This window comes from Aspergillus undulatus (assembly GCF_047715775.1).
Source record: "Aspergillus undulatus strain CBS 261.88 unplaced genomic scaffold BDV17scaffold_2, whole genome shotgun sequence".
NCBI classification, from domain to species: Eukaryota; Fungi; Ascomycota; class Eurotiomycetes; order Eurotiales; family Aspergillaceae; genus Aspergillus; species Aspergillus undulatus.
Window position 1 is genome coordinate 490,808 of NW_027396606.1, and position 25,142 is coordinate 515,949.

The window sequence follows — 25,142 nt, forward strand, 5'->3', positions numbered from 1 at the left end:
TCATGCGGTTTCGTACACTTTATATGTTTGTTCCAGCCCTTTGCAGTATCCCCAAGAGATTCCACTCGTCAGGCTTGTTGTGAAAGATAATAAAGTGAACATACTCTGAACTATATTTCCAGAACACGCTCGAACAGTATGATTCAGACAGGCTATGTGCATATTTACAGTAATTCACTAATGTTACTTATGGCAGCCCTCACTACAACCACTACGACCCCAGAGACGAGGTCGCGGGACCGGATCCTGCTACAGACGAACCCTGACCCCCGTAGTTGTCACTAATATTCTCCCGTGGCCGGTCCCAAGTACGAATGTGACCTGTGAATCCATCTCATTAGCGATGTTGACGTGGAATGAATGATCGAGCCAGCATACCTTCTAGTGACGAGGTCATGATCGTGTCTTCCTGGAAACCTAGCCAGCAGATAGGGTCTTCACCAACGGCTTTGGACTGTGACAATCTTAGCACAATTTCGTAAAAGCGTTGAAGAAGATAACGGACCATGATTGGAGGCAGTAAAGCCGTGCCTGCCCGTGATTCAACAGGATGCTGGACAGGTCCATCGGATGCAGTTTCGCTGTCGGCGGCAGTTCGCTGAGAGTCCGACCTCATTCTCCCTGAACTGTCGGCCCTGTGACGGCTGAGCTGTTGTGGATTTGTCGCAACCAGGCTCGTACGATGGCGAGCGCTCGCTTGATGATGCTAATAGACGAAAAGTGGTTAGATGGTTAAGGTTCCCGTCAATGGAATTCTCACGTACTACTTTCGGTCGATGTAGCATGCCGACGCTGAAATCCCAAAGCAACAGATTACAATCGTCACCGACACTGCCGATTCTGTATGTTCGCTCATCAGATCGCCATGGGTCAAAAGCCACGGCAGAAACCCAGGAGTCGTGGCCCTGACACCGTGCGACGATCTTGCGTTCCGGTAATGACCAGATAGTGACTAGATCATCTTGACCACCAGTGACAATGTATTTTCCATCTGGTGACCAGCAAATGCACGTGAACCCTCCATAGTAACTCCGGAAGACATCAAGGACCCTGGACGATCCATTAGCTTTTCTTCCAGCGAAGGCGCAACAGAACTCACTCTTCTTGAAGATAGTCCATGAGGCGCAAAGACCCATCTTCCAGAACTATAGCTAGGTGCCTGTGATCCGGAGAAAACGCAAACTGGGTGATCTTCTGATTAGCCAACTTCCAGACCGCGACTGGATTTGTCTTCTGGTTCTTGGAGTTGACAGACTTCAACACCTGCAAGGACCAGTTGGCCGATTTGACTGATTCCGTGGACTGCTCGGGTAGCTCTGGGCTTAACAGAGCATCCTCCTTCTCCTTATCGTACACCACCAATTTACCGTTCTCATGCGCTGCGAGAAACAAGCTTTCTGATCCCGGTATCCATTTGACATGAGTTACTGGAGAGTTATTTATAACTCCGTTTTTGTTGATCCGGGCATACTTCTGAGACATTGGCTCGTACCAGAAAATATCCCCGGCTGACGATCCCATGACCACGTCGATATGCGTTGAGCTTTTGGTTGTTTCGTTGACATCGTGACTTATCATATGCGCCTTGGTGAAGAGAATCTTCGACAGCGGCTCGTCTTTGTGCTTTGAACTCAGGTCTAGCCATTGGAATGCGCGATTGATGTTCGCAAAGGCAAACAGACCTTCCGGATCGCGGTCGGCCAAACGCTTGTTATTCGCCTCGTGAATAATGACCCGGGAAACGAATGACGAGCTGCTCTTGATGATATTGTTCTTGGGTTTCCGCTTCTTGGAAGGGTCTTTTACAGGCGGTGCCGCCAGAGCATTGTTTCCATCTCCGAACGGTCGTGAAGTAACAGTCAATTTCGCCGGGAAGGTTGTCTTGTTTCGAGAACCAAGGCTAATTAGTGATAGCTTGACGCCGGATGTGGGAGGGTTGGGATTTGTTGCGAGTGGGTTCGGATTGATGATCGGCGCTTCAGAGGGATGCGGGGGAGGGGTAGCTAGATGCAGGTCGTCCTGGAGTTGATAAGTTCCTGGAAACGTACCCACTGTTAGCAACAATAAAAATGGGAGACCGGTACACAATTGCGCCGCGGTGTAGAACCTGCGCCTGTTCGCGGATATTCAGACGCACCTTCTCCCGCCTGCAGCGGGCAACCCTTCTCCGGATGGGTAATGATATTGTTGGTCTCCACGATGGGTACTGCCATGCCATTCGAAGCTCCGGCTGCATAGGCAACCGGGACGGTATAGCGAGGCGGGGGTGGGGGAAGGACACTATATGCGCAAAGTTAATGTAAAGCTATAAAGAGCTGCAGGCACCTCTGATAACGACGGCCAGCCAAACAGAATAAACTCCGAATTTCTGACAGCGTCCAGCAGGGTACAATGACTGTAAGATAATGAATCCTGATTGATACTTACAACATTGTGGCGTGATAGGCGAAGAAGTTTGCGAGAGAAGATAGCGCGTAGTCGCTCAGCTAGCGTCAAATCCTCCAGAGCAGGAATCGACGCTGTATCTTGTTACTGAAGTGAAGATGTAGCCAGTGGGCTCAACGCGACGGTGCACGAGGAGAAAGTATTACTGCCGCAGCCTGCTGCGCTCTCTGACTGTTCGCGCAAGGCACGCGCAGTTCTCGGCGTAAGCCCGACGGTCAGATAGACAAATCGTGAACGGAGGACGCAATGCCGTGGAACATTCAGAGAAAGACACAGCAGGCGGACGCAAGCTTCAAGAGAGAAGAAAGGAGAGAAGAGGAGACAGAATGTCTCCGCAGGGAAGCCGCAGGAACCGGAGAGGCAGTGCTGGGCTTTGGCGTCTTGACCAGGCCGGTGGAATTCCGGGGAACTTTGGTGTGGCTGGTTGGTGGAACTTGGGCGTGGGGCAGCCTAGGCGCTACAGTTGGGGTTTGAGTTTGGACATGACAGCAGGTGAGGAGAAAAGGGAGAGATAGAGGCTTGTGCTCAGCTGCATTCAATAATAAATTATTCGAGCCTATATTAGTGGCACTGTGATAGCCAGCTTCGAGCAGAGCTTGAGGTTCTATGTAAACCCACATATCGAGTATAAACAGAAGACCGGCAGCTCGGCGTACTGCACATGATGCATGTACAGTCAATGCTTGCATCCTAAATTAAATCTATCCAAAGCAAGACAAGAAATCATAATCGGGGTATCGAACTCAAAGATCATCGCAAACGCGTCCTTGACCAGGACCTAAGCTCCACTACCACTAACTCGTCGCCAGATCATAACCGCAGCAGCTCCAGCGCAAACCACCGCCCCCAGGGCAATTCCCCACGACATCCATTTGCCCTCCACATCCTCCTCATTTCGTGGGAATGCTGTGCTGGGCTCCATTGCCGCTTCCGCGATGTGCACAAACACCTCTTGAATCGAGTTCCATGTGACGCTCACATGGAGCGGTGGGCCGGGCATATTCAACAAAGCTGTATAATCGTGAGGCTGATGTTCGGCGCGTTGAGTCGTGCGGTCTAAATCAGCCTTGAGCGCGACAAACACACTTGGAAGCTCCTCCAGGTGCGGGTACTTCGCCCTGAGCGCGGGAATATGTGCAAATGAGTCGGGGTCTGACGAATCGTATGTATATACAACCACATCGCACTGATCCAGCAGCTTCGCTTGATTCTCAAGTATGGCAGGTTCTAGCTCTCCAAGCTCGTCCATTATGAGGTAGCATTGTTTACCACCCGGTAGCTCAACGGTGTTGACCGCCGTTCGCGGCTGGATGGTCGGATGATAGGTAGCACTAAATCCGCGCGACAGGAAAGCATCAAGGAGAGCAGATTTGCCCGACCCTGGTGCTCCAACTATGTGGCCAAGCACCACATTGCGACCCACCCGTCCAGGACGCTTTCTTCGCTTGCGTGGTCTTGTGACCTTGAGAGCCGCCGTGGTGGAGGGATTGCTCCTATCGGAAGACTCAAATCCCAAATAGGCCAAATACTCTAAAGTTGTCTTGGGCGACCTGAAAGTTGTCATACTCCACTGTGCTAACCATCCCTGAAGAGTGACGTGACCTGCTTCGTTTCGGACAGTGCACGATGGGAATGAGCCGTCGGCCCAAGGGGACGGCAATCCTGGCGTCGGAGAAAACAGAGATGCCAATTCAGCATCGTTAAGCCCACCATCATTGTCTTTATCTGAAAGGAGGAACAAATTGACAAAGAATCGATATCCTTCCGGCGACAGTTCCGCCGACGCGAACGGGGGTACCTCGAACCTCGGATGGAGATAGCTCTCTTGCAGAGAAAGGCTATCAGTGTATTGAAAAGCACGAAGTATGATCCAGACTGTCTCGTGCCGTCCTTTCTCGGCATACATCTTATTGAGATGTATAAATCCTCGGCAGTCTATTCCGGACGGAGTCACTGAACCACCGTGCGTTTTTTGTATCGTTTCCTTGATATGAACCAAGTCTTCCTCGCTCAGCGGTTTCTCGAAGCATCTCATCTGGAAGTCTTTGATTTCTTTATCGGACAAGTAACCATCCCGGTCCTTATCACTTAGATAGAAAATGCGCTGTAAAGCTGCGACAGCCGCTGGCTTCAAGGCAGACTCTTTTGCGTCGAAGATGGGGGCAATGGGGTGTGTAACCGCTTTCTGGCAGAGGAAGAAGGCCTCGTTGACGTTGCGATGTTCGCGAGCGCTGGTCCGAATACATGAATCGATCTCCTTGAACTCTGACATTAACGGCAACATCTCGTCCTCGATGACCTGTGTCTCCGTGTGATCGGCGGCAAGATCAGACTTGTTGGCACAGAGCACTACCGGCACATTCACACCGAGAGAGCGGAAGTGCGGTAGCCAAAAGAGAGCCACCCTTTCGTAGCTATAGTGGTCAGAGTATACAAGCAAAATCACATTTGACTTCCGAATCTCCCTTGCCAGGTTGCTCCGCTCCTGCGGGAGGGCGGAGGTGTCGACCACCGTCGTTGTCGTGACATTCTCGGGGGTCCCGATCGTAGGAGGGATGGTAATCTGGGGTAGAACAGGTTGGATCTTGTTCGTCACAAAGACGCCTTTCACGAGGGAGGTGATGAGGCTGGACTTTCCCGTTCCCTCATCCCCACAAACACAGATCCGCACTAAGAGATGTCAGTACCTTTCTCGGAGACCGGTTCAGACAGATTCCAACCTGTAGCCATTTGAGAATAACAGACGCGATTTTTTGGACAAGGATCCCGGGCTTCTCAAATCATTGCTGAAAATGAGCTCTGGTGGGAAACGCCAGAGATATGGCCGCGAGCCAGGGACAACTCAGTCGAGGACACCGCAGCAATTGTCTGCGCGGAAGTTTGGGCGATTTCGCCGTGGTTCCGCTCCCGTGGCTGTGCGGTTAGTCGCAGCCTCAGGCTTGAACAACTACGTAATTACCAGAGAACATGCAGCTCGAAGATTAAGCCTGCATCGAGCCTCAATCACAGACGAAGTCTATCGATACGTTTATTTAGCCCGGCCATTATACACTGTCTAAAGCTGTGCTCATAACTAGAATCCACTAGGTAACCGTATCCATTAACCGATATCTTGCCTCGAGCGACTCAGCCACACTGGGCAGCCTGCCCGCATCTGACGAGCCATTCGGCACTGTTTGTCTGGCAATATATCATTAGTCAACGAACTTCTACTGCATTCTCGAGCAACAGCCTAAGTAGTGCATTATCACTCTCAATCAGTTCTCCTCATAACCTCAACTGTCGCCAGTCATTTGTGAAGCGCAAGTTGAACGGAGAAGAGTCAGCGGCTCAGCGTCCATTCTTAGCTCCACTTCCGGCTCCTCCCATTTGGCACGATCTGGTCCCCAACCTTGCGACTAAACGACCATCTCTCGTTCTCTCGGCCTCTTCTCCTCCCTCCAAGGTCTCTACTCCTTGTCAGCCCGACGAGCGTGTTTCAAGATGCCTCTTGGAATCCACAACCCTCTCCCCTCGTCCATGTCGAGTAAGTCGTCTCCATCTCCGCCTCAGGCTTCCCCGCAGTTACCCGCAGTCGACGTATGAGCTGACTGCTGACCTCGTTTTTGTCCTGCAAAACAGGTGAATGCCGAAAGGCTGGGAAAATCCTTGCATCTTTCGTTGACCCACGACAAGCGTTTGGGCCTGACAAGGTCATTCCGCCCGAGATATTGGCTGGCGCTAAGGTATGGACTATGGACGCTCATGACATTGATGGCACCACGATGGCTGACAATTCGTTCCTAGGGTCTTGCTATCTTGACTGTCCTGAAAGCCGGGTTCCTAGGCTCTGGTCGATTTGGTTCCGGTATCGTCGTCGCCCGACTAGGCGATGGGTCATGGTCCGCGCCATCCGCTATCGCAACCGCCGGCGCTGGCTTCGGAGGTCAGATTGGGTTCGAGTTGACCGATTTCGTCTTCATTCTCAACGATGCTTCCGCTGTTCGCACATTCTCCCAGGCCGGTACCCTAACGCTGGGAGGTAACGTTTCGCTTGCCGCTGGACCGGTTGGTCGAAACGCTGAAGCGGCTGGTGCAGCAAGCACTAAGGGTGTGGCGGCTGTATTCTCATATTCTAAGACCAAAGGTCTTTTTGCTGGAGTCAGTTTAGAGGGAAGCATGCTGGTTGAGCGTAGGGACGCCAATGAGAAGCTTTACAACAGCCGAGTGTCTGCCCGTCAGCTCCTCAGTGGTACGGTTCCGCCTCCGCCTGCCGCGGAGCCACTCATGCGGGTGCTGAACTCCCGTGCTTTCTACGGCGTGCGCATGAACGGTGACTCTATGTACAACGATATTCCAGTATACGATGACCGTCATGATGATGTGGTCTGGGAGGGCCGCCGAGGAGATGCATTCGGTGAGGGAATACGCCGCGATCGGACCGGATACAACGATCCTTCTGGAGATGACTACGAATATCGCGATCGCCCACGCCGTGCGACAACGTGGGCTGATGATGTATATGACCGGCCCGCTGGAGGCTTAAGCCGCTCCTCCACCGGCCGCTTTCCCAGCCGCAACGATACCTTCGACTCATACAATCGCCCCCGGAGCAACACCTATGACGACGACTACGTGTACTCTGACCGCAAGCCCAGTCGTCCTACAGCGCCGAAGCCCGTTTTTGGGCAGCGCACTGGAGGAGCTGCTCCACTGCGTGAGGACCAAGCTATCGCGCTCTACACATTTGACGCCGACCAAGACGGTGATTTGGGCTTCAAGAAGGGGGAGGTCATTACAATCGTCAAACGCACCGAGAAGAAAGAGGATTGGTGGACGGGGCGGATTGGGGACCGCGTTGGCATATTCCCTGCGTAAGTGACTATTTGGCCTATTGAATAAATTGCTTGCTAACTTGCTTCATCAGTAACTACGTTGATGCTTAGACTCTTGACCAAGATATTGGTTTGACGAAATTCATGACCTCGGACCCTATCCTCTATACCTATTCTTTGTCTATTTCTATCCCATGGATCCAGTGCGTTCCAGTTGCCTTGGATGTCTTCGAGTATTGTCTTCCGTTTGGCCCCGAGATTCTCTTTTCTCGCGTAAGCATCGGAGTTGGAAGGTGGTTCGGGCACTTTCGAGGAAAGAGCAAGCAACACCAATGATTGCGTATCCAACAAAATCGATTTCATTCTCCTTTTTTTTCTTTTCTTTTGAATTTTTCTTCTGTCTACTTGACTTTGCTGTTTATTGTGCTGCCCTCGATATATCCATGGATAGTTCCCGTCATTCCAATCGCAGGCTTGTTTCTAGAATAAAAAAGCGAGACCTAGATAAGCGTCATCTTCCAGCTGGCCAAGGCACCTGTGCCTTACTGCGTCAGATATAGTTCAATTTCGTCTACTGGCTACTTGATGAATTGCCTTCTCTGCAAGGGAGACTTAGAACCTGCGCCGAACACTCAGGGACTACGGCTAGGGTACACCGCAGAAACCGCAGAAACCCACCCCATTGCACCTAAATATATGTCTATCAGGGCGTGCATTTTTCACAAAACACCCAGAACAAATCAATCAAGCCACCAGCGGACACCGCGACAACAGCATCCCTGCTGCAGCCTGCACATCTGACAGATGCATTTAATCGCCAGCTGAGTTCCGATCTCTTCAGCGTCACCAGACCCGTCCAATCGCTTCAGGTGGCCGCTCATCGAGTCCTCACTCTTCAGGCTAGGTCACGAATCAAGGGGCAGGAGTAGGTGGAAATGCTCCGATAAGCGACCAAAAAAGGACTGAGAGGGGAGGCTGGGCCTTTAGGAGCCGATGAACTGAAGAGTCGAAACATGGCAGCATTCCAGCCCGGATCTGGGGCTGGGGTAGGGTTGATTTATGAGTTCATACTTCATGCTCTGCTGATTCATCTGAATCTTAGGCATCCGAAATCCATATGATGCTGATTCCAAGCTCGACGGAGTAAGTAAGGGTAGTATGGGTAAGGTTCGAGTTATACTTCGCATGGGAGGCCGTATCCATGGATAGCGAGTATAGCTACCTGACTACGAGTAATGGTGGCAGAAGTCAAATTCAACGTTGAACAATATATTGAATTGTATTGGCATGACCGTGAGAGAGAATGTCGAGATCCAGTTTTCAGATGACCTCATTCTCTCAGGGTTTTCCGTGTGAAAGACCCTTGGCAGGCCGTCTAAGCCTCAATACGAGGAGGGAAACGATCCCTGCGATCACCTGTCGAGAAGGGAACGCAGTCTCAGGTGCTCTCTGATTTCTGGATTCTGTAATAATATGTAATCGCAGCAAGCGAAGAATGTTTCTTTCTTTATGGAGTAGATGGGAGATGAACCGGAAGATTTGTCGATCGCTCCTACAACTCTAGAACATCGGCCTTTGATCAGGGAACCTTATGACCTTACCTAAGACTCCCTCCATCCACTTTCTTACCACTGACCAGTCCTTCACAATCAACCTGAAAACCACCGTCAACAATAATAAGAAAGGAGAGAGGAACTGTCCACTGCTTGTCTCCGCTGGGGCCCAGCAGCCAACCACAGCCAGCAGACCGGACCGTCTTGTTATTTCCGGCCGCATCCTCGTCCGCTCTTTGCAGTGACCACCACCAGGGCCGCCCTCACCACTCTTTCCTGCCCTTCTCTATCCTCATTCTTCCCGCCATTCAACACCCCCCTCCCACCCGACCTCTCTACCTCCGCCCTCTCATCTTCATCTCCTCCGTGCTCTTTGCCTTTTTGCGACTTTTACGACGTGCTTCGGTCGCCGGATGATCAGCCGTCTCCGTCGTCCTCTCTTTCCTCTCGATCGCCCTGGAGGTCTCCCGAACGGTTGCCCCCCGCGTCCATGATTCCATGACCACCACCTGCTTTCGCTGCTCCTCGGCCGTGGTGGTACTTCGACCTCCTTTCCACCAGGCTTGAACCCCGTCATCTCCTGGTCTTCACCGATTTCTGGTCTAGCTGGTCAAAATACCCGGACAATCTGGTCCCATGCAGGTATGTCTGGTCGTTTTTGGAAGATCCCCTCCGCTGTTGGTGGGATTTTTGTCGCTTCCTGTCTGGTTATTCTCGAATCACCAAACCTGTTTGAAATATTTCTCCTGGCCCTCCTGTCCTGTGCAAAGGCCAGGAAATACCGTACTTCTGGTCTGGGGATGGCTGCGAGGCTTAATCTTTTTGTGTTCTACTATTTCAAGATAAATTGACCGCTAACAATCGTCGCGTTCGCGTTATAGGCTTCAGCGAGCCCCCCTGAGGCTGGCGGAGGATATTCGGCGCGGCGAGGCCATGCTACTCACTTGTCGATTAGCGACCCAAGTCACCATGTCACCGAGGCCATTGGGCATATGTACGATGATGACTACGACAAAAGAGAGTCCAGACGACTTAGCTACATCTCCTCTCCACTGAGCGAAGCCATATCGATCGTTCCCCAGAGCCGGCCGGCCGAATCATCTTCCCCACAAACATTGCAGGTGCAGAGTGGTCCAGACTGTGGCCCTCAACGACCCCCCAATGGCCAGTCACAAGCTCCGATGACCAGGACCAAGTCCTCAGATGACGGCCCGACGTCTCCAGGATCCTCCGATACTGCCACTACATCCTTTCCTTTGAACGATATCGATTACGAGTCTGACCCGGCAGCAGTGGCACAAGAACTCAACAACTTAGCTGCCATCAGGCGGATGTCCATGGACGTTACTGCTACTGGTGATCCCGACCTTCCAAGTTTCAATTTCTCCGTTCCCTCGATAGCGCCCTCTCCGTCCGCCGACGAAAATGACACTTCGCGATTATTCTGGGTTCCTGCCAGTCTGCACCCGGAGCTGGCTCCGAAGGAGTTTAAATCGTTTCTCGAAAGTAAATCGGAACACATCAAGCGACGATCAGGCGACTTCTCGTTGAGCCCCGAACGCCAAAACTCGAACAGCTCTCTTACTCGGAAGCGATCCATGTTATCCAAGCAGATCGACAGCGGCTCAGGTTATACGGACGGTGCGGAGCGACTGGAACGGAAGCGGTCCCAGAATCGCGACCCTCAAGGTCCAAACCTACACGAAATAGAGAGTTTGGTGGGTGAAACGACACCAAAGTCTCCGAGCCCCACCGCTTTACTCGAAAGCGTGCAGTCCCTTCAGATCTCCGCAGAGGACGATAGACCTATCTTACCACCCGCACCGCCAGGCCACAGTCTGAGACGTTCTACAAGAACCCAGTATCGGAAGGCAGGTAGTCTAAGGAAGGGCGAGCGTCCTTCAAGAAGAGCGGGCAGACCCTCCGACATGAAGGATACGCTCGACTCGATCGTTGGCTCGTCTGGCCGTCAACCGATTTTAGGCCTGACTCGAGTGTCAACTGACCCGACTCCTAGCGCCACGCGCGCTCAAACTTTGAGCAAGTCTCAGCCAGAGCAGGAGCCCAGCGCTTCTATTGCTAGTTTCGATTCGGTATCAGGAGATTCGCAGCCGCCGAAGGAAGGCTCACTAGGACAACCACTTGTTGATTCCGGAAATCGAATCAACGCCCCTCAACAACCTCGGCAGTGGGATTCACCCGCTGGTGCGAATGGACGATCGAGCCCTGGAACTCAAGACCAGAATATACCCGAGATCGTTGAAACTCCCCCGTCGGAGATACACGCAACACCGCCACACCAGTCGCAGCCCAACAATATCCCACCTCGTGTTTCCAGCCATGATCCCTCAAAACAGCACAAGGCTGACAAGCGGTCACCTACCTCTCGTACACATCCTAAAGAGTCAACATCAACTCTAAACGACTTTGCCAATAACCCGCAGGCGCTTCCAGGAAATTCCACCCGAACGGACAATTTGTCTTTTATCCCGACCCTGACGGAAGACCGCAAATCGGAATCGAAAAAGAGTAAAGATAAAAAGGATTCAGATGGCGGTCGCAAATCAAGCTGGCATTGGTTCTTGGGCTCTGAGGATAAGGACAAGGAGAAAGAGAAGAAGAAGGATAGTGATTCAAAGAAGATCAAGAGCAAGCTGGTAGACAAGGTACACGATGCCACCAATGTCCTGCCAGCTTCCAGTGAACCCTCGCCAAGGAAAGAAAGTGCTGTGTTCGATCGACATGATCTGAAGCTCGAGGAGGAGCGCAAGAAAGATAATGCACGAAGATCGTCAGCGGAAACGAAGAAGGAAAAAGAAAAGGAAACTGGGCTATTTTCTTCCATCTTCGGTGGTGGCAGGAAAAAGAACAACGAACATCACCACAAGAAGAGCTTGTCAAGAACGCTATCGCCTGAGCCACCGGTGCGCGTGCTTCAAGCAGACGTCGACTATCCCTGGACTCGATTCTCGATACTGGAGGAGCGAGCCATTTACAGGATGGCTCATATCAAGCTTGCCAATCCCCGGCGTGCTCTGTACTCTCAGGTCCTACTCAGCAACTTTATGTATTCTTATCTTGCAAAGGTCCAGCAAATGCACCCCCACATGATGCTCGCTACGTCAGCGTCACAGCGGCAGCAGCAGAAGGTCCGTGAGCAAGCAGAAGAGTACCAGCAGTACCAGAGATACCAAGAGGTAGGCATATCTCGCTGTCGTACATATTTTCGTTTACTAATTGAATATAGTCCCAGGACCAGCAGTATGGCGATAACTCCTACGACGATCCTCAAATGTATGATTACGGCGATGATTCACATCACTACCAGCAAGATCCGCGGGGAGGCAAACACCAGGGCTACGACAATGGATATGCATATGGCCCGGGCCACAATCAGTACGGGCATATGTCGTTTGGCGATGATGTTCAGCTAGATGATGATGATGATGATATGTGGTGACACAAGCTGCTCTCGCTACTGCTACTTATACTTTTCTGCAACGCGCAATACCCCTTTGCCACTACTGGTTTAATTTCGGAATTTGTACACTGATTCCTTTCTCGGCTTCTGCTTTTGTTCGCATCTCCTTGCCTCTGCGGCGTGGCCTGAGAGTATGCTCATCTGCACAGGATGAACAAAAACACGAATCGAGCTGCCTGGTGCCTATACTTTGTTCTGTGTCTATATAGCGCTTCGTCTAATATTCCGTTAAGTGACGGGGACAAGGCAGCGCACGACATGACCTGTTACTTTGGTTTGATTTGTTAGCATAGCGTCTGGGGTTCTATCATTGGTTTTGTTCGTTCGCTGCGTTTTATACATTTTTAACTTTGTCTCTCCGGAAGCCTCATGGATTGACGGTTGACGCCGCATATCGTTCACTTTCATTCGCTTTTACTTTAGCAGTTTGTCTTGTTCTCTTTCGAGTATCTCATGGCTTGCCTGGGCCTCGGCGGTGCGGTTTCTTGCGATTGGCGCTGGAGGAAAGAGGCTGTATAATAGTAGACTGGATCACTAATTACAGTATTTCCATTGGCCATTAGAATACGAAGTCAAATAAAACTAATCTAGTACCTACTGTACTGTAGTGAATCCTGTATACTCTTCCACCTGTGGCTGTATTATCACGTGACAATTATGTCATTGACACCGGCCTGGGGATCGATCGGCGACCCCAGACGAACACTTGCACTCCTATTCCTCATGATACCAACCCCGACTCGATACCCTTGAACCCAGTCTGTCGCTCTTGAACGACTCTTATTCTCCCTCCAGATCCGAGTTATCGCAAACCCAACCAAGTTCATCTAAACTCTGATTCGAAATCGCGACATCCGTCGCCATATCACCACCCTTATTCGTGGAGATTGAACCGCCCGCGAGTAAAGACCACAGCTCAAAATGGCCTACGAACGAGAACAGTACGTACAACATTCTCTCTCAATTTTCTTTTTTTCTCTTTGCTCCGACATCGGCATCAGCTATGCTCATGAGTCGTTCGAGTCAACGCTGACGTTTCTACTTTTGAATCCGAATAGACAAAACGACAACCTCCTAAACTCCCTCTCGGGCAAAGTCTCCGCCCTGAAGTCCGTTACAATCGATATATACGATAATGCGCGGGATCAGGATACGCTTGATCATTCGGTGAGGCCTTCCCCTCTACCTTACATACCTACCTCCTATCACCCTCTCACTGTGCTAACTATGCTTGTTATGGGACGAATAGAATCAAGTCTTCTCCTCCCTCTCAACAAGCCTCACAGGCAGCGCAAGCCGACTTACGCGGATGGCGAGGCAGGGTGATACAGTTGCCGTCTTGAAAGTTGCGGGGATTGTAGTTGGGACGGGGATTCTGCTTTGGTTGGTGCTGGGGTGGATTTTCTAAGAGTTGCTTGATTGGATTGACGTGATTGGAACTTTGGATGGAGATTGGCTCGCGTCGGCTCGGCTGGTGCTGTTGGTAGGGGGTGGAGCGGTGCGAGGGAGACGAGACGAGACGAGACCGGACGAGACGAAGCGGATAAATGCGTCTCGCGTACATAATGCTGGCATATAAGGTTCCGAAGAAAGGCAACCGACAATGAAGGAGGGTCGATACGGTACGGCGTACGGTATGGCATCGTCTTGCGGGCGAGACTGGTGCACCACCTACCGTACGCTAATGAGTATGGAATTCAGATGGTCTGCAGGGGTCAGGTGCGGTAACTATCAACCCATGATTCAATCTCTAGGAGAGGGGGAATGGGGCACTTCCTCCGGAAGCATAGTGGGCCTTCCAATCCTCTTTCTCGTTGCGTTTTACTATTGATATGTGTATTAATAAGACAAGCCCTGCTTTATTCTGTTTTAGAAGCGAGAATCACTTGCCACTGGGTTCTATGAGGCCCACGTTTACAGTATATTGCATATACGGCCTTGGGGGCTGTTAGGAGTCGTCGGTTGATATCTTCGCAACTTATTTGGTTTGCCGAAGAGCAGGTTCATATCGCAAAAGCGGCTATCAACTTGATCCATCCCACGTTTCTGGACTTGAAGCACCAGGTCCAGTCCTTCGCTCCACAGGTACCATGACCATGACCGTGACCGTGACGGAGGACAAGGTTGTTTTTAATCAATTACCTACTCTTGCCTACTTACTTCCCATTAAGTCATGACTGAGGCCGGAAACTCAAAGCGAGGTCGAGATCGTTCTCCCGTCATTCCGTCTAGTTTCCCCTGTTCTCAAATCTCTGTATCTGCCCCCAATCACCGGCTTAATAAAGATATGATGGTCATGTACCATAGTTGAGAGAATCTGCGGTTTTCGCTTCGACGGCGCGGGCTCCGGTTCAGCAACGGCTCGAACGCCGTGCGCCGTGAATAGCGAGAGACGCAAGAGACAGACAGTATTGAGGTGAGCTCTTGCCCTCGTCATTCCCTCGCGACTAGACGGACCAGGGAGGGATGTCCGTGCGATGCGCGAGCAGAAAGACATTACATGTGTAGATGCAAATACAGATGTAGATACAAACATAGACCAAGACACAGACAGAGCGAAATCTGTTAAGGCAAGGGTAGCTCGTAGCTCAGCGTATGCGAGCTACGCTATGTAGGCGGCTACCTAGGGCTAGATCTTTTATAGGGCCGCTGTCAATGTATGGAGCGTCTTGCCTCTGGCGTCAGATATGCCGCGGCTATATTATGTAGATACTCAACCTAACGTTGTTGGACCAGCAGGAGTGAGTATATCGGTCCTCAAGTTGATTTCTCTCTACGTAGAGCAGTTCGGATCGTTATGTTGGTGTTTGGTCTTGTTGACGCAGGGAACATCCACCTTCTCGACGCGTAAGGTCAAGGACTCCCGGTGGGATGGGATACATTAGTTTAGTCTCACTGGATGTCAAAGTCAAGGGAACCTGGCCGATGCGGAGGGGAAGGCCAAGGTGCAAGATATTGTACAATCCGCTGCGCAAGAGGTATTCTGATAGGCGGGTGTAGCAATATGTCATGTGAGAGACGATTCTGGGAGAGACCTTGGACGAACAGCATCTTCTCGTCGTGTTCAAGGGGGTCTCACAATCAATAGAGCCAAAGGTCAAGCAGGTGCCACTGTCGCCGCCGTCTATGGCACCGCTCTCCATCCGATGGGAGCTTTATCAGAGTACGTCGAATCAATCTGCCACTTTTCTGGGCCCTTCTAACGAAGCATTCGCCAACGAAGTTTTCTTGCAATGCGCCACACAAAAACAAGACATCCAACAACAACTTGCGCGGGCAGCCTCGGAGCTAAAAAGGCAGAGAAGGAAAGAAGAATATTGATCTGGCGAAGTCTGCGCTCGCGGCTTTGGTGTTCAACACCAGACAGACAGAGAAGACCGAGCGGAAGTTGACAGGATCACCTAAATGACCTAGATATGTACATGGATACTAAGCGCTAGGACTCGGATACCACACCGCAATATCCTTGACTAGGACTTTGTATCGACAAACTAGGTCCTGACGGAGTTTATTTCGACCGCGTATATCGGCAACGTATAAACTGCAGCTTGCGGGCCTGCAGGGCTATAGAATGGCCTTATAGGCGGATATGGTAGATAGTGTTGGAGATAAACCTTGGCAGAACTGAGGGTCCCCTATCACGCCATGTTGGTGCTGAATGAGTCTGGGTGTACATTCTTCCGAAGTATAGATACGGAATACCGATCGTTCCTCCCATAGAATGTTTGTTATAATCAAGTGAAAACCAGTGTTGAAATAGCCTGGGGATTCCCGATAGTGAGCGGCAGTGTCCCGAGCAACTTGGTCCATGACATCAAGCGGACACAAATGTTGATATCCTTTGAGCTCGGGAATCCCGCTCAGATAAGTAAAGGCCTTTGGCACTTACATATGCAAAGCAAAGTCTCAGCGGGAAGAAATATCCGAGAGTGGGCTGTTCCAGACTTTGGTGTATCATGATCTTCTGTAGTTTTCAGGAACCCGAAGTGAGCCCGACCGCTAGACAGTTTACCCCCATTTCTAGCCTCTTTCTAGCTGCCGGTGACCGGAAAACAGATATCGATAAAGGAAGATCAAGGACCCGGCGGACAGTGGGTATAGAAAAACCTGAACGCCAAGTGGAACCTACGGTAAAATCCGCCGCGTTCGGGGAGGAGGCCCAGCAGCCCGATAAGCGCATCAATCCACTTTTTGTGACTTCGTCCAGTCTTAGGCGGTTCAACGCGGCTCTCAAGTCTTATCGCGCCGAGCTGGAACTTGAAATTGAGTTTTTTTTTAACCGTCCAACGGGATATCATGTCGTGAGCACGCCGGCTCCAGTTCGGGATCTCGGCGGGCTCGCGAGCACCAACCTGAATGGGAATACCGTGTGGCTGCCCAGCCCTGGAACCAGGCTGGAGTGGTTGGGCGCTGGCGTTGCAGATATCTCCTTGGAAGGTTCGACTGGTCGGTAACCTTGGAAATTGACGAAGGGTGAATCGGCATGCCGAGTGGGTGGTTGGTCGTTGAAGCTTGCCGGCAATTCGTGCTCCGGGTGCACGATCTAGACTGCTGTGTCTTGCGTACCACTGACGTTTCGAGTGGGACAGGAGCTGCAGGTCTTGTCGAGCTTGATATCGCAATTGGCGGTCAGACTGAGCTTGTCATACATGGCTAAAACGTGGTGTGCTCAGCTTAGCCACCGTCAGACGTCGAGCTAAGCCCAGGTGAAGAGTAGCCCGTAAGGTGGTTATCGGCATCGCAATCGCGCCATGACAGAGACCCACCAGGTACGACAGGAAGTCCCTTTTTGCTTGGCCCGCTTTGCCTCTTTCAGTTTCAGGCTTTGAGGTCTTTTATACTGTGACGCGGGTTGAGCGGGATTTCCCGATGTTGGCTTGCTGGTTCAGGCCGAGTCCGAAACTTCGAACCTTGGAAAGTGCCATAAACACCTTGAGTTGAGTCATGATTGCGCGGCTCAAAGGCTTTCACATACGGTTTACCTAAGTTAGTGATCTTTATAGATCGAAGTCTTCGTTGGGACGGATCATGATATCATGCTTTGCGTCAAATCGACACCTCCAGTGCATCAGTCTGGTCTGGACAATGCTTGGCGTCATCGTTACCTGTCGAGACAATGTGTTTTGTGCTTGAGGCATACTAAAACCTCAAGAACTCGATACCAACTGAAAGCGTAATAATGGTAGGAGCGACCGTGCCCCGGGCCGTGAGTGACGAAGAACGTGGCATCGCTCCGAGATCCCCCGGATCACATGTCGTTCTCCGAAAGATCCCGACCAACTATACATCTTTCGACAATAATCGACAGAAATTGAAACCGTATCAGATTTTGATATTGGGTTAATGAAATTAGTGGTGCTACTAGCCTGAGTTCGAGGCCTTGACGAAATAATACCTTTGCTGTGATCTCCTGAAAGGTGGTTGGTGACTTGGTATAGTAGTAACCTCGTAACTGGAGTGGGATGCATGGATTAGACGTCGATCAACCGCGCCAGGAGAGAAGATCCTGGTCGCGGGAACTGGTCCCTTGAACCTTCGTCGACACAGATCCTGGCAAATATTCTCCGGAAAGTGTCCAGACCTTCAGATGCCTGAACAACCTTGCCTCCTGGAAGCCTCGGTTCTTGGTTGCTCATCGAATCGGCTCTCATCTCTGCTGCCTGCACAACGTAAATCCCAATCTATTATGTGATATTGAGAAGATATGTGCATCAGTGAATCTATATGTCGCTGGCGGGGAAGCAATGATGACGAGTCTTGACTCTTGGGCCTCTTGGTCGTGGTAGGTTCACCGAGACCGAGCACGCCGAATGATCTTCAGGCTCCCCCACTGTGGTTCTCTTCAGACTTTACGGATATGCAGAGCTTAGCCCTGATCACCAGTAGACTCATGATGATGTTGCTATCGAGTATCGATGTACGGGTTCAGCAGGAGCTTGACAGAGCGTGGTGTTTCACGTGTGTTTTGTGCATCTTGATCGACATCATGCCACTGCTGGCCAGCGATCATCAGGCAATGAGTTTCTGCAGACTGCGGTGTACTATAGTATGGGGTAGTATGCTTTGTGTCGGGTATAGTAGGGCATGTTTCTCCGGAAAGAGCATTATTATTGTTGTATCTACATGGATGGTGTCATATCTTGAACAAGGGCTATCAGCAGAAAGTCTATTTTGGGCCTGTGTCACCCCGATAACAAAGGGTTGGTTACACAGGTTACTCCCGATTTGCATACATCATTGCATACATATGCTCACAATCAAGCATAGAGTCGATCACAAGTAGCTGAAGAAACAAAATGATCAGAGCTGAAAAGTTGACAACACAGTCACTGTCTCATGACAGCGCATCAAAACACGCTCAGCCCATCGAGCCACGCGATAAGCCGCAAGGCCAGCCGATCTGACGAGGAAGGCGAGGTAGAAGATAAAACCGGACGATCCAACCGGGAAAATAATATCCACGGCTAGAATCATAACCACGGAATTTGTGGATTTCGCAATCGAGCAGCGAGGTAAATATCTACTGGCCGCACGCTGCTTGGCTCTTACCTTCTTCACTTTTACTCTTTTTATTACTCTTTGGTCCCTGACGCTGTCTCTGTCCCTGCAGACTGTCACCTCGGTAAGTTCTCCGAACGTACTTTTGATCTTCCAGCCCTGCGTTGCCCAGGTCAGCCTTGTTCAAGGCTTCAAGCTGCTGCTTTGTTCACCTCATTGTGACTTTGTCTCGGGCCGCGCTTTGCGCAGGCTGCAATGACGATACTTATATGCGCATATCGCCTGATGTTTTTCTTTACTGTCAGTTGTTGACATTTTACTTATCTTCTAGGCTTAGTGAACAAATCGCATCATTTGCGGACCCGCTAGCGACCATTCACTCCATGCCAATTATTGTTGTCAATCGCCACAGCGCGCGCCGATAAAAGGCCCCTCTGGAGTGACGGAAACGGCTGTTTTGGACGCACTCCACTTGACTCGCATCCAAGTGGGACCCGAAGATCGGTGGGATACCTATCTGTGACTGACTGTCATACTTTTCCTCTTTTTTTTTCTTTTTTTTTTTTTTTGCCCGCCCTTGGGTCTTCTATATTTTAGCTGGCCCACCCCCTTTGCTTTGCACCTTTCTTCCGGTGCTCATTTCTCTCTATCCAATATTCCTCTATTGTCGTCGCCTTGACTTGTCATCGCCATGGCGCTCAGTTTCTTCAGCGGAGGCGGTGCAAGTCACGCAAAGTACTTTGACATCAGGTGTGTTTGCAGCCTCTCGGCATCTCGGCTCTTGGCCCGAACTTTACCTACTAACCACCCTCCCTTGCGACAGACTCGACGAAGACTATATCGTTTTTCGTGGTGGTGAACAAGAAGCTGCCAGTGCGCATTTGAGTGGAAAGCTCATTCTCTGCGTGTCCGAACCCATTTCCCACAAACACATTCGACTGCACCTTACGGGCATTTCGCGCGTCTGGTGAGTGACTTTGGATTCTTTTCCGGTGGGGCACCTGCTGACGAGTTCCTGTTTCTCTAGTTGGCACCTCCCCTCGAGCTCTGCTGGCGGCGGGCGCAAAAATTGGCGAGAGCGCGTATTCTACGAAAAGACCTGGAAGTTCAGAGACGCGGGCAAGGGCAAGACCGAGATCCTGCGCCCTGGAAACTATGAATACCCTTTCGACGTCATCCTAGAGGGCTCCATGCCGGAGAGTGTTGAGGGCCTGTCAGACACCTATGTCACATACCGATTCAAGGCCGAGATCGGTCGCAAGTATGCGAAAGACATCATCGTTCGGAGGCCGCTCCGCATCATTCGCACCCTGGAATCGAGCGCCCTTGAGCTTTCACACGCTATGGTATGCGGGGACCCATCCTCGGTATGTTGGTCACATGCGCTGACATTTCACAGTCCGTCGAAAACATCTGGCCAAACAAAATCGAGTACTCGATTAGCACCCCTACCAAAGCCGTCATTTTCGGCACGAATATCCGGGTCGATTTCAAGCTGATTCCTCTTCTCAAGGGGCTTGGGATTGGACAAATCATTTCGCAGCTTGTCGAAACTTACGATCTCACGCTCAACCCCGAAGACCCGGATGCAATTCGCAACACATACAAGACTACTAGGACGATCATCAACGACGAGCACAAGCTAGACGAAGAAAACAGCCTAGAGATCATCGATGAGGCGGCGGAGGGCTACCAGTTCTCTCGGACGTTGGATCTACCTAAGACGTTGACGAGATGCTTGCAGGACACGGATACCAGGGGGATCAAAGTGCGGCACAAGTTGAAGTTCAGGGTGCAACTCCTCAACCCTGATGGACACATTAGCGAGCTACGAGCCACTCTACCCGTTTCAATCTTCATCTCTCCGAACCTCGCGATCGACGATAACAACAACCTCGTCGATTCAAACCCTCAGACCGCCCAGAATGCAATCAATGATCTTGCCCAACAGGCGCCTCCGCTGTATGGAGAACACCAATTTGACCAGCTATACAGCGAAGTCGACCCCTCCGGTTACCGAACCCCTGGCCCTGGAAGCGGCCCTGGCACCCCATTCGGCGCCCTCAGCCGGAACCTCTCCGCTGAGAATCTCGCTTCCATGAACGCCATTACCAACACCGACATCTCTGCGTCTGCTTTGCACCACCGTTTGGTGAATCTCAATACTCAGGCCAACAGCCGGCACTCGCCGTCAGAGCAAGATCACCTTGGCGTCCCCTCGAACCAAGACCATACTTCGGCGGCGGGATCCGGTCCTCCGTCAGGCGCCAACACTCAGAGCCCCGGAAGCCCGGTACTCCCGCATAGATCTTCCGATGAAGTTGACCATGAGAACCTGCCTTCTGGAATGGCAACACCGTTCCACCCCCAGTACGCTGAGTTAGAGACCCTCAGCCGCGTCCCAAGTTATTCCACCGCTGTTCGTTCTTCAGTCCGCCCTCACGACAGCGGTCTGCCAAACTACGACGCCGTTGTTGCGGAGAATTTCCACCAGTCAGCCCCTACCTCTCCTCAGCAGGCTCATGTTCGCGGTATAGGCCGTGGAGACTCGTACTTCAGCGCACCCATGGATTTCTTTCACCGTCCTGCTTTTCTCCACTCCCGCTCCCACAGCCATTCCGATGACGAGCGCAGGGTCCGCCTCGCTCAGGCGCGCGGCAGAGCTTAGACTCCTACCTCCCATCAACTCCTCGACTCTCCTCGACTTTACTGTTTACGGTGAACGACTACAATATTTCACGACACTTTGTACCCGCAAAACAGATACCCGCCGCTCTTCCGCGGCCTGTTATTGAAGCCATTCTACCACCGAAACCGAGATTTGACCTCCTTAATACCCTCGACCACGGTCGAACATGAACATGAACTTCTCCAGCGCGGGCCGCTGGTTTGCATGCATTTATTATAGAATCTCCTAATTTCTCTTTCTTTCTCATGAAGAAGCCTCCGGCTCTATTACATTTGTATTTTTATTTTACAGACACAAGCGTTTCGCGAAGACGATGTGGGTGCGATGCCCTTGACAAAGCAAAAAGGTTTTCTGGCGTTTTATATAGACGGATGGATTATGGGATGGTTATCATGACAATAAAATGCATTGCTATAAGCATTTATGACAGTATCTTTCCTCTTTTCTTTGAGCTCGTCGTAGGGATTCGCAAGATAGCAAACAAGCGAATACATGGCAACTATGTATATCTGGTTGATTGATCCGCAACTATTAGTTGCCTTTGAACGCCCTAGTCCTGGCTGCAGAACATATCGGTTCAAGTCCGAGTAGTAACTGGTCATGTGAAGCCTTCAATCACCACAGAAGCCAGTGATTCATCACATCTCAACTGGCGATCAATTCTTTCGACATTGCCGCTCCGGATCAACGGAGGCCGCCATGTTGCTGTCCAAGTGTCAACACACCGAAAGACATCGTTCAACGGCACTTTTAGGAACTGCGCCACTCTATCCCGAAAATGAGACCCAAGCCTCTGACAGCAGATCTCGCTATGATCTACGCATCTACCAGTCGAATGGTGAGTCTTGTCTTGGACAGGGCGACCGGAAAACACATGCGATGGGTTGTCCAATGCCGATCAGGACAGCACAGCCACACCTGGAGACTCCTCGACCAACAAACAGACCCTGTCCTGGGCCAGAAGAGACCAAGGTTGGGCATTGGCCAACGCCAAGGTCAATTGTCGAACTTCCCGATCGGTCAAAGAGTGAGGCAGATCGTCAACCGATGTCGTCAACGGCTAAGGCGGTGAAGATGCCCCTCCAAGATCACAGAGCGACGTTGCATCATATTTCGACTGCTTTCTGCTGGACTTCGAATGTTCTTCCAGAATATCTGACACCTTTATTATTATTATTATCGTCGAGACAGCTGCTCTTTCTACAGCGTACTATTTATACTTCTTCATCTCACACACTTAATCTCACTCCGGCCTGGACCCACCCCCTCCACTTGGCTGCCATCAAAAGAGCGCCTTGAGCCAGCCAGCTCACAAGCTGTCTGTGGCTTCGGCACTACCCTACCCCCTTTTCCCCAGGCACCACCGGTTCTCACCATTGATTGTGGCTCAATTTCTCTCAAATCTCGATTGATTGTCATCTTGATCAACTTTTGTCTAGCGATCTTAGCACTGTTTTTGTCTGTTGGAATTAGCATACGTCACCATGTCGGCTGCTTCTAGTCCCGTCGATGCGAAGCTCCCCCAGCGCTCGTATACCCTGCGCACCGTGAGCACGGGCACCGAGCGCCGCGCCTCGCTGAGTGAGGATGAGGCCATTCCCGGGGCTGACAGTAATGAGGTACGTTTACAACGTTTGCGGTTCGAACTCGCCGAACACAACGGGCAATGCTAATGTTTGTCTTGTCTTGTTAGACTACGAACCTCCTTGTCGAGCGACTTCGGGCTTGGAAGCACATGTGTGGATACTTGGAGGACTATGTCTCTGTTACTGCTAGGGTGCAGAGAGGAATGTCGAAGGATTACGAGAAGGTTTTGAAGGTATGTTGGTCCGCAATTATCTCGTTATCGTATCCTGGATACTGATTTGGGGATCTAGACGGTCAATGAGCCTTTGAAGGAGGGACACCACTTCTCACAGAGTGCGGGGGGTGTCTTTTCGTTCTTTGAGAACATTCGTCAGAATACTCAGGTATGAAACTTTCGACTGAAACAATTGAAGGGCGGCGCTAACTGTCGCAGGGACTGGTTAACCTGTACGCCGACGGAGAGAAGAACCTCAAGAGCTCCGTGCTCCCAACGCTGGAGAAGCTTCACAAGGAGATCAAGGCCAAGTCGAAGGAGCTGCAGACCGGTGCCTCCAAGGGCTCAAAGGCTGTGGAGAAGGCTCGGGGTGTCACCCAAAAACACATTGATCTGCTTGGCCAGCAAACGGCCGCATTGGACGCGGCTGCTGGAAACAAGTTGGAGACAGCTAACGATCCCTACATTGTCCGCCGGGGCGTCATTCATCGACTCAACAAGCAGGTGATTGAGGAGAACAACAACCGTGCCGAGATCATTGCGGTGCAGAACAACTTCCAGCAGTTCGAGGCCCATGTCCTGCAGGTTGTCCAGTCTGCCATGGAGCAGCTTGTCATCTTCATCACTGGCCAGACCGACCGCCACAAGAGCATGTACAGTGACATCCTGGGCAACCTCCAGCGCATCCCGCCAGAGTTTGAGTGGGTGAACTTCATCACCAGGAACGACTCCACCCTCATCGACCCCGACGCTCCCCCGCGGTCTCTCTCCAACATCACCTTCCCCAACCAGGACCATGCCACAACACAGCCTCTGATTCAGGGAACACTGCAACGGAAGTCGCGTATGGCTCTCAAGGGATTCACCAGCTTTTTCTACGTCGTCACCGCCGCTCGCTACCTGCACGAGTTCAAGGACAACGACGACTTCAATAAGGACCCCGCCCCCGAGATCTCCCTCTTCCTGCCGGACAGCCACATCGTCTCCATCGACGAAGTCAAGCACACCTTCACCATCAAGGGCAAGGACGTCTCCAGCAACGCCATCGGCAACGCCTTCCACACAAGCTCCGAGTTCGTCTTCAAGGCCGGCTCTGCTGCCGATGCGAAGGAGTGGGTCAACATCATCAAGGACGCCGCTGCCTCGCCTATCGCTACCACCACAGCCGGCGCTACACCTTCACCTGTTGCGTCCCCAACTAGCCCTGCGACATCTACATCCGCGGGCGCCGCTGCTAAGCCACCGGTGTACGAGAGGGAATCCGCCGCCGCAGGCCCGGCGGGCGTGAGCCGGTCCAACACGACCAAGACGACCGACGAAGTCGCAGAGAAGGTTCCCTCTCCTGTCACGGAGAAGACGGAGGCTGCTGCCGGAAAGGAGCCTGAGAAGGCGCCTGCAGCCGAGAAGATCTAGTTGACTCATCTCCCTACTACATTTACGAATAAAACGTATATCATTTCTTTTTCTTTCAAGAAACTTTCTTATATGGACTATACTGTTGTCAGTTAACATTCTTTGGTTCGCCTTCATCTTGGTTACTTGTTTATTAGATGAAATTCCAAACCTGGCTGATAATCAACATTGTTTCGGTCTTGTTGTGGGCTAGAACACCTACCTAGCTGTTTGATCATCCTCTTATTGAACTCGATCGTCGATTTAATTCAAATACACCAGCGATGCCAAAGGGAGCAGCGCTCAACCGACTGGGAAACGACTTACATCATAATGCTTCGTCAGCCCCAAACCACCCTAGCCCCCTTCGTCGAGGTACCTCTCTAGCATTCAGCTTAAATTGACTCTACCCTCTATATATCCTATCGCGCAAAAACCTCTCCAATCTTCAGCAGCTCCTCCCACCGCT

At 51.3% G+C, this 25,142-nt stretch overlaps 9 protein-coding genes across 9 annotated transcripts; 6 read left to right on the forward strand and 3 right to left on the reverse strand.

Moving 5' to 3' along the window:
• Nucleotides 1-61: 61 nt before the first annotated feature.
• Nucleotides 62-2,884, reverse strand: BDV17DRAFT_250440 (WD40 repeat domain-containing protein). The gene is made up of 7 exons (XM_073756325.1): nt 2,428-2,884; nt 2,138-2,280; nt 1,100-2,036; nt 765-1,050; nt 506-706; nt 379-454; nt 62-321 (listed from the first exon to the last, which is right to left on the reverse strand). The coding sequence occupies exons 1-7, from the start codon at nt 2,430-2,432 to the stop codon at nt 212-214; spliced, it is 1,758 nt and encodes a 585-aa protein (XP_073620587.1). The 5' UTR covers nt 2,433-2,884; the 3' UTR covers nt 62-211.
• Nucleotides 2,885-2,923: 39 nt separating this feature from the next.
• Nucleotides 2,924-5,459, reverse strand: gem1 (ERMES complex Ca(2+)-binding regulatory GTPase GEM1). The gene is made up of 2 exons (XM_073756326.1): nt 5,166-5,459; nt 2,924-5,115 (listed from the first exon to the last, which is right to left on the reverse strand). The coding sequence occupies exons 1-2, from the start codon at nt 5,173-5,175 to the stop codon at nt 3,224-3,226; spliced, it is 1,902 nt and encodes a 633-aa protein (XP_073620588.1). The 5' UTR covers nt 5,176-5,459; the 3' UTR covers nt 2,924-3,223.
• Nucleotides 5,460-5,716: 257 nt separating this feature from the next.
• Nucleotides 5,717-7,845, forward strand: BDV17DRAFT_67624 (SYLF and SH3 domain-containing protein). Its single transcript, XM_073764942.1, has 4 exons — nt 5,717-5,971; nt 6,067-6,170; nt 6,232-7,298; nt 7,352-7,845. The coding sequence occupies exons 1-4, from the start codon at nt 5,929-5,931 to the stop codon at nt 7,368-7,370; spliced, it is 1,233 nt and encodes a 410-aa protein (XP_073620589.1). The 5' UTR covers nt 5,717-5,928; the 3' UTR covers nt 7,371-7,845.
• Nucleotides 7,846-8,737: 892 nt separating this feature from the next.
• On the forward strand, nt 8,738-12,887 carry BDV17DRAFT_250449 (putative telomere silencing protein Zds1). Its single transcript, XM_073756327.1, has 3 exons — nt 8,738-9,454; nt 9,694-12,009; nt 12,060-12,887. The coding sequence occupies exons 1-3, from the start codon at nt 9,449-9,451 to the stop codon at nt 12,270-12,272; spliced, it is 2,535 nt and encodes an 844-aa protein (XP_073620590.1). The 5' UTR covers nt 8,738-9,448; the 3' UTR covers nt 12,273-12,887.
• Nucleotides 12,888-12,999: 112 nt separating this feature from the next.
• On the forward strand, nt 13,000-13,758 carry BDV17DRAFT_67685 (SNARE domain- containing protein). Its single transcript, XM_073764943.1, has one exon. It carries the CDS (start codon nt 13,215-13,217, stop codon nt 13,617-13,619), a length of 405 nt encoding a protein of 134 aa, XP_073620591.1. The 5' UTR covers nt 13,000-13,214; the 3' UTR covers nt 13,620-13,758.
• A 4,674-nt stretch (nt 13,759-18,432) lies between these two features.
• On the reverse strand, nt 18,433-19,358 carry BDV17DRAFT_250457 (uncharacterized protein). Its single transcript, XM_073756328.1, has one exon. The coding sequence runs from the start codon at nt 18,765-18,767 to the stop codon at nt 18,594-18,596; it is 174 nt and encodes a 57-aa protein (XP_073620592.1). The 5' UTR covers nt 18,768-19,358; the 3' UTR covers nt 18,433-18,593.
• Nucleotides 19,352-21,910, forward strand: BDV17DRAFT_250461 (arrestin family protein). The gene is made up of 4 exons (XM_073756329.1): nt 19,352-19,541; nt 19,615-19,758; nt 19,819-20,137; nt 20,191-21,910. The coding sequence occupies exons 1-4, from the start codon at nt 19,483-19,485 to the stop codon at nt 21,457-21,459; spliced, it is 1,791 nt and encodes a 596-aa protein (XP_073620593.1). The 5' UTR covers nt 19,352-19,482; the 3' UTR covers nt 21,460-21,910.
• Nucleotides 21,911-21,941: 31 nt separating this feature from the next.
• On the forward strand, nt 21,942-22,872 carry BDV17DRAFT_67785 (uncharacterized protein). Its single transcript, XM_073764944.1, has one exon. The coding sequence runs from the start codon at nt 22,180-22,182 to the stop codon at nt 22,777-22,779; it is 600 nt and encodes a 199-aa protein (XP_073620594.1). The 5' UTR covers nt 21,942-22,179; the 3' UTR covers nt 22,780-22,872.
• Nucleotides 22,873-25,115, forward strand: BDV17DRAFT_67786 (PH domain protein). Its single transcript, XM_073764945.1, has 4 exons — nt 22,873-23,099; nt 23,174-23,299; nt 23,358-23,450; nt 23,501-25,115. The coding sequence occupies exons 1-4, from the start codon at nt 22,965-22,967 to the stop codon at nt 24,692-24,694; spliced, it is 1,548 nt and encodes a 515-aa protein (XP_073620595.1). The 5' UTR covers nt 22,873-22,964; the 3' UTR covers nt 24,695-25,115.
• Nucleotides 25,116-25,142: the final 27 nt, after the last annotated feature.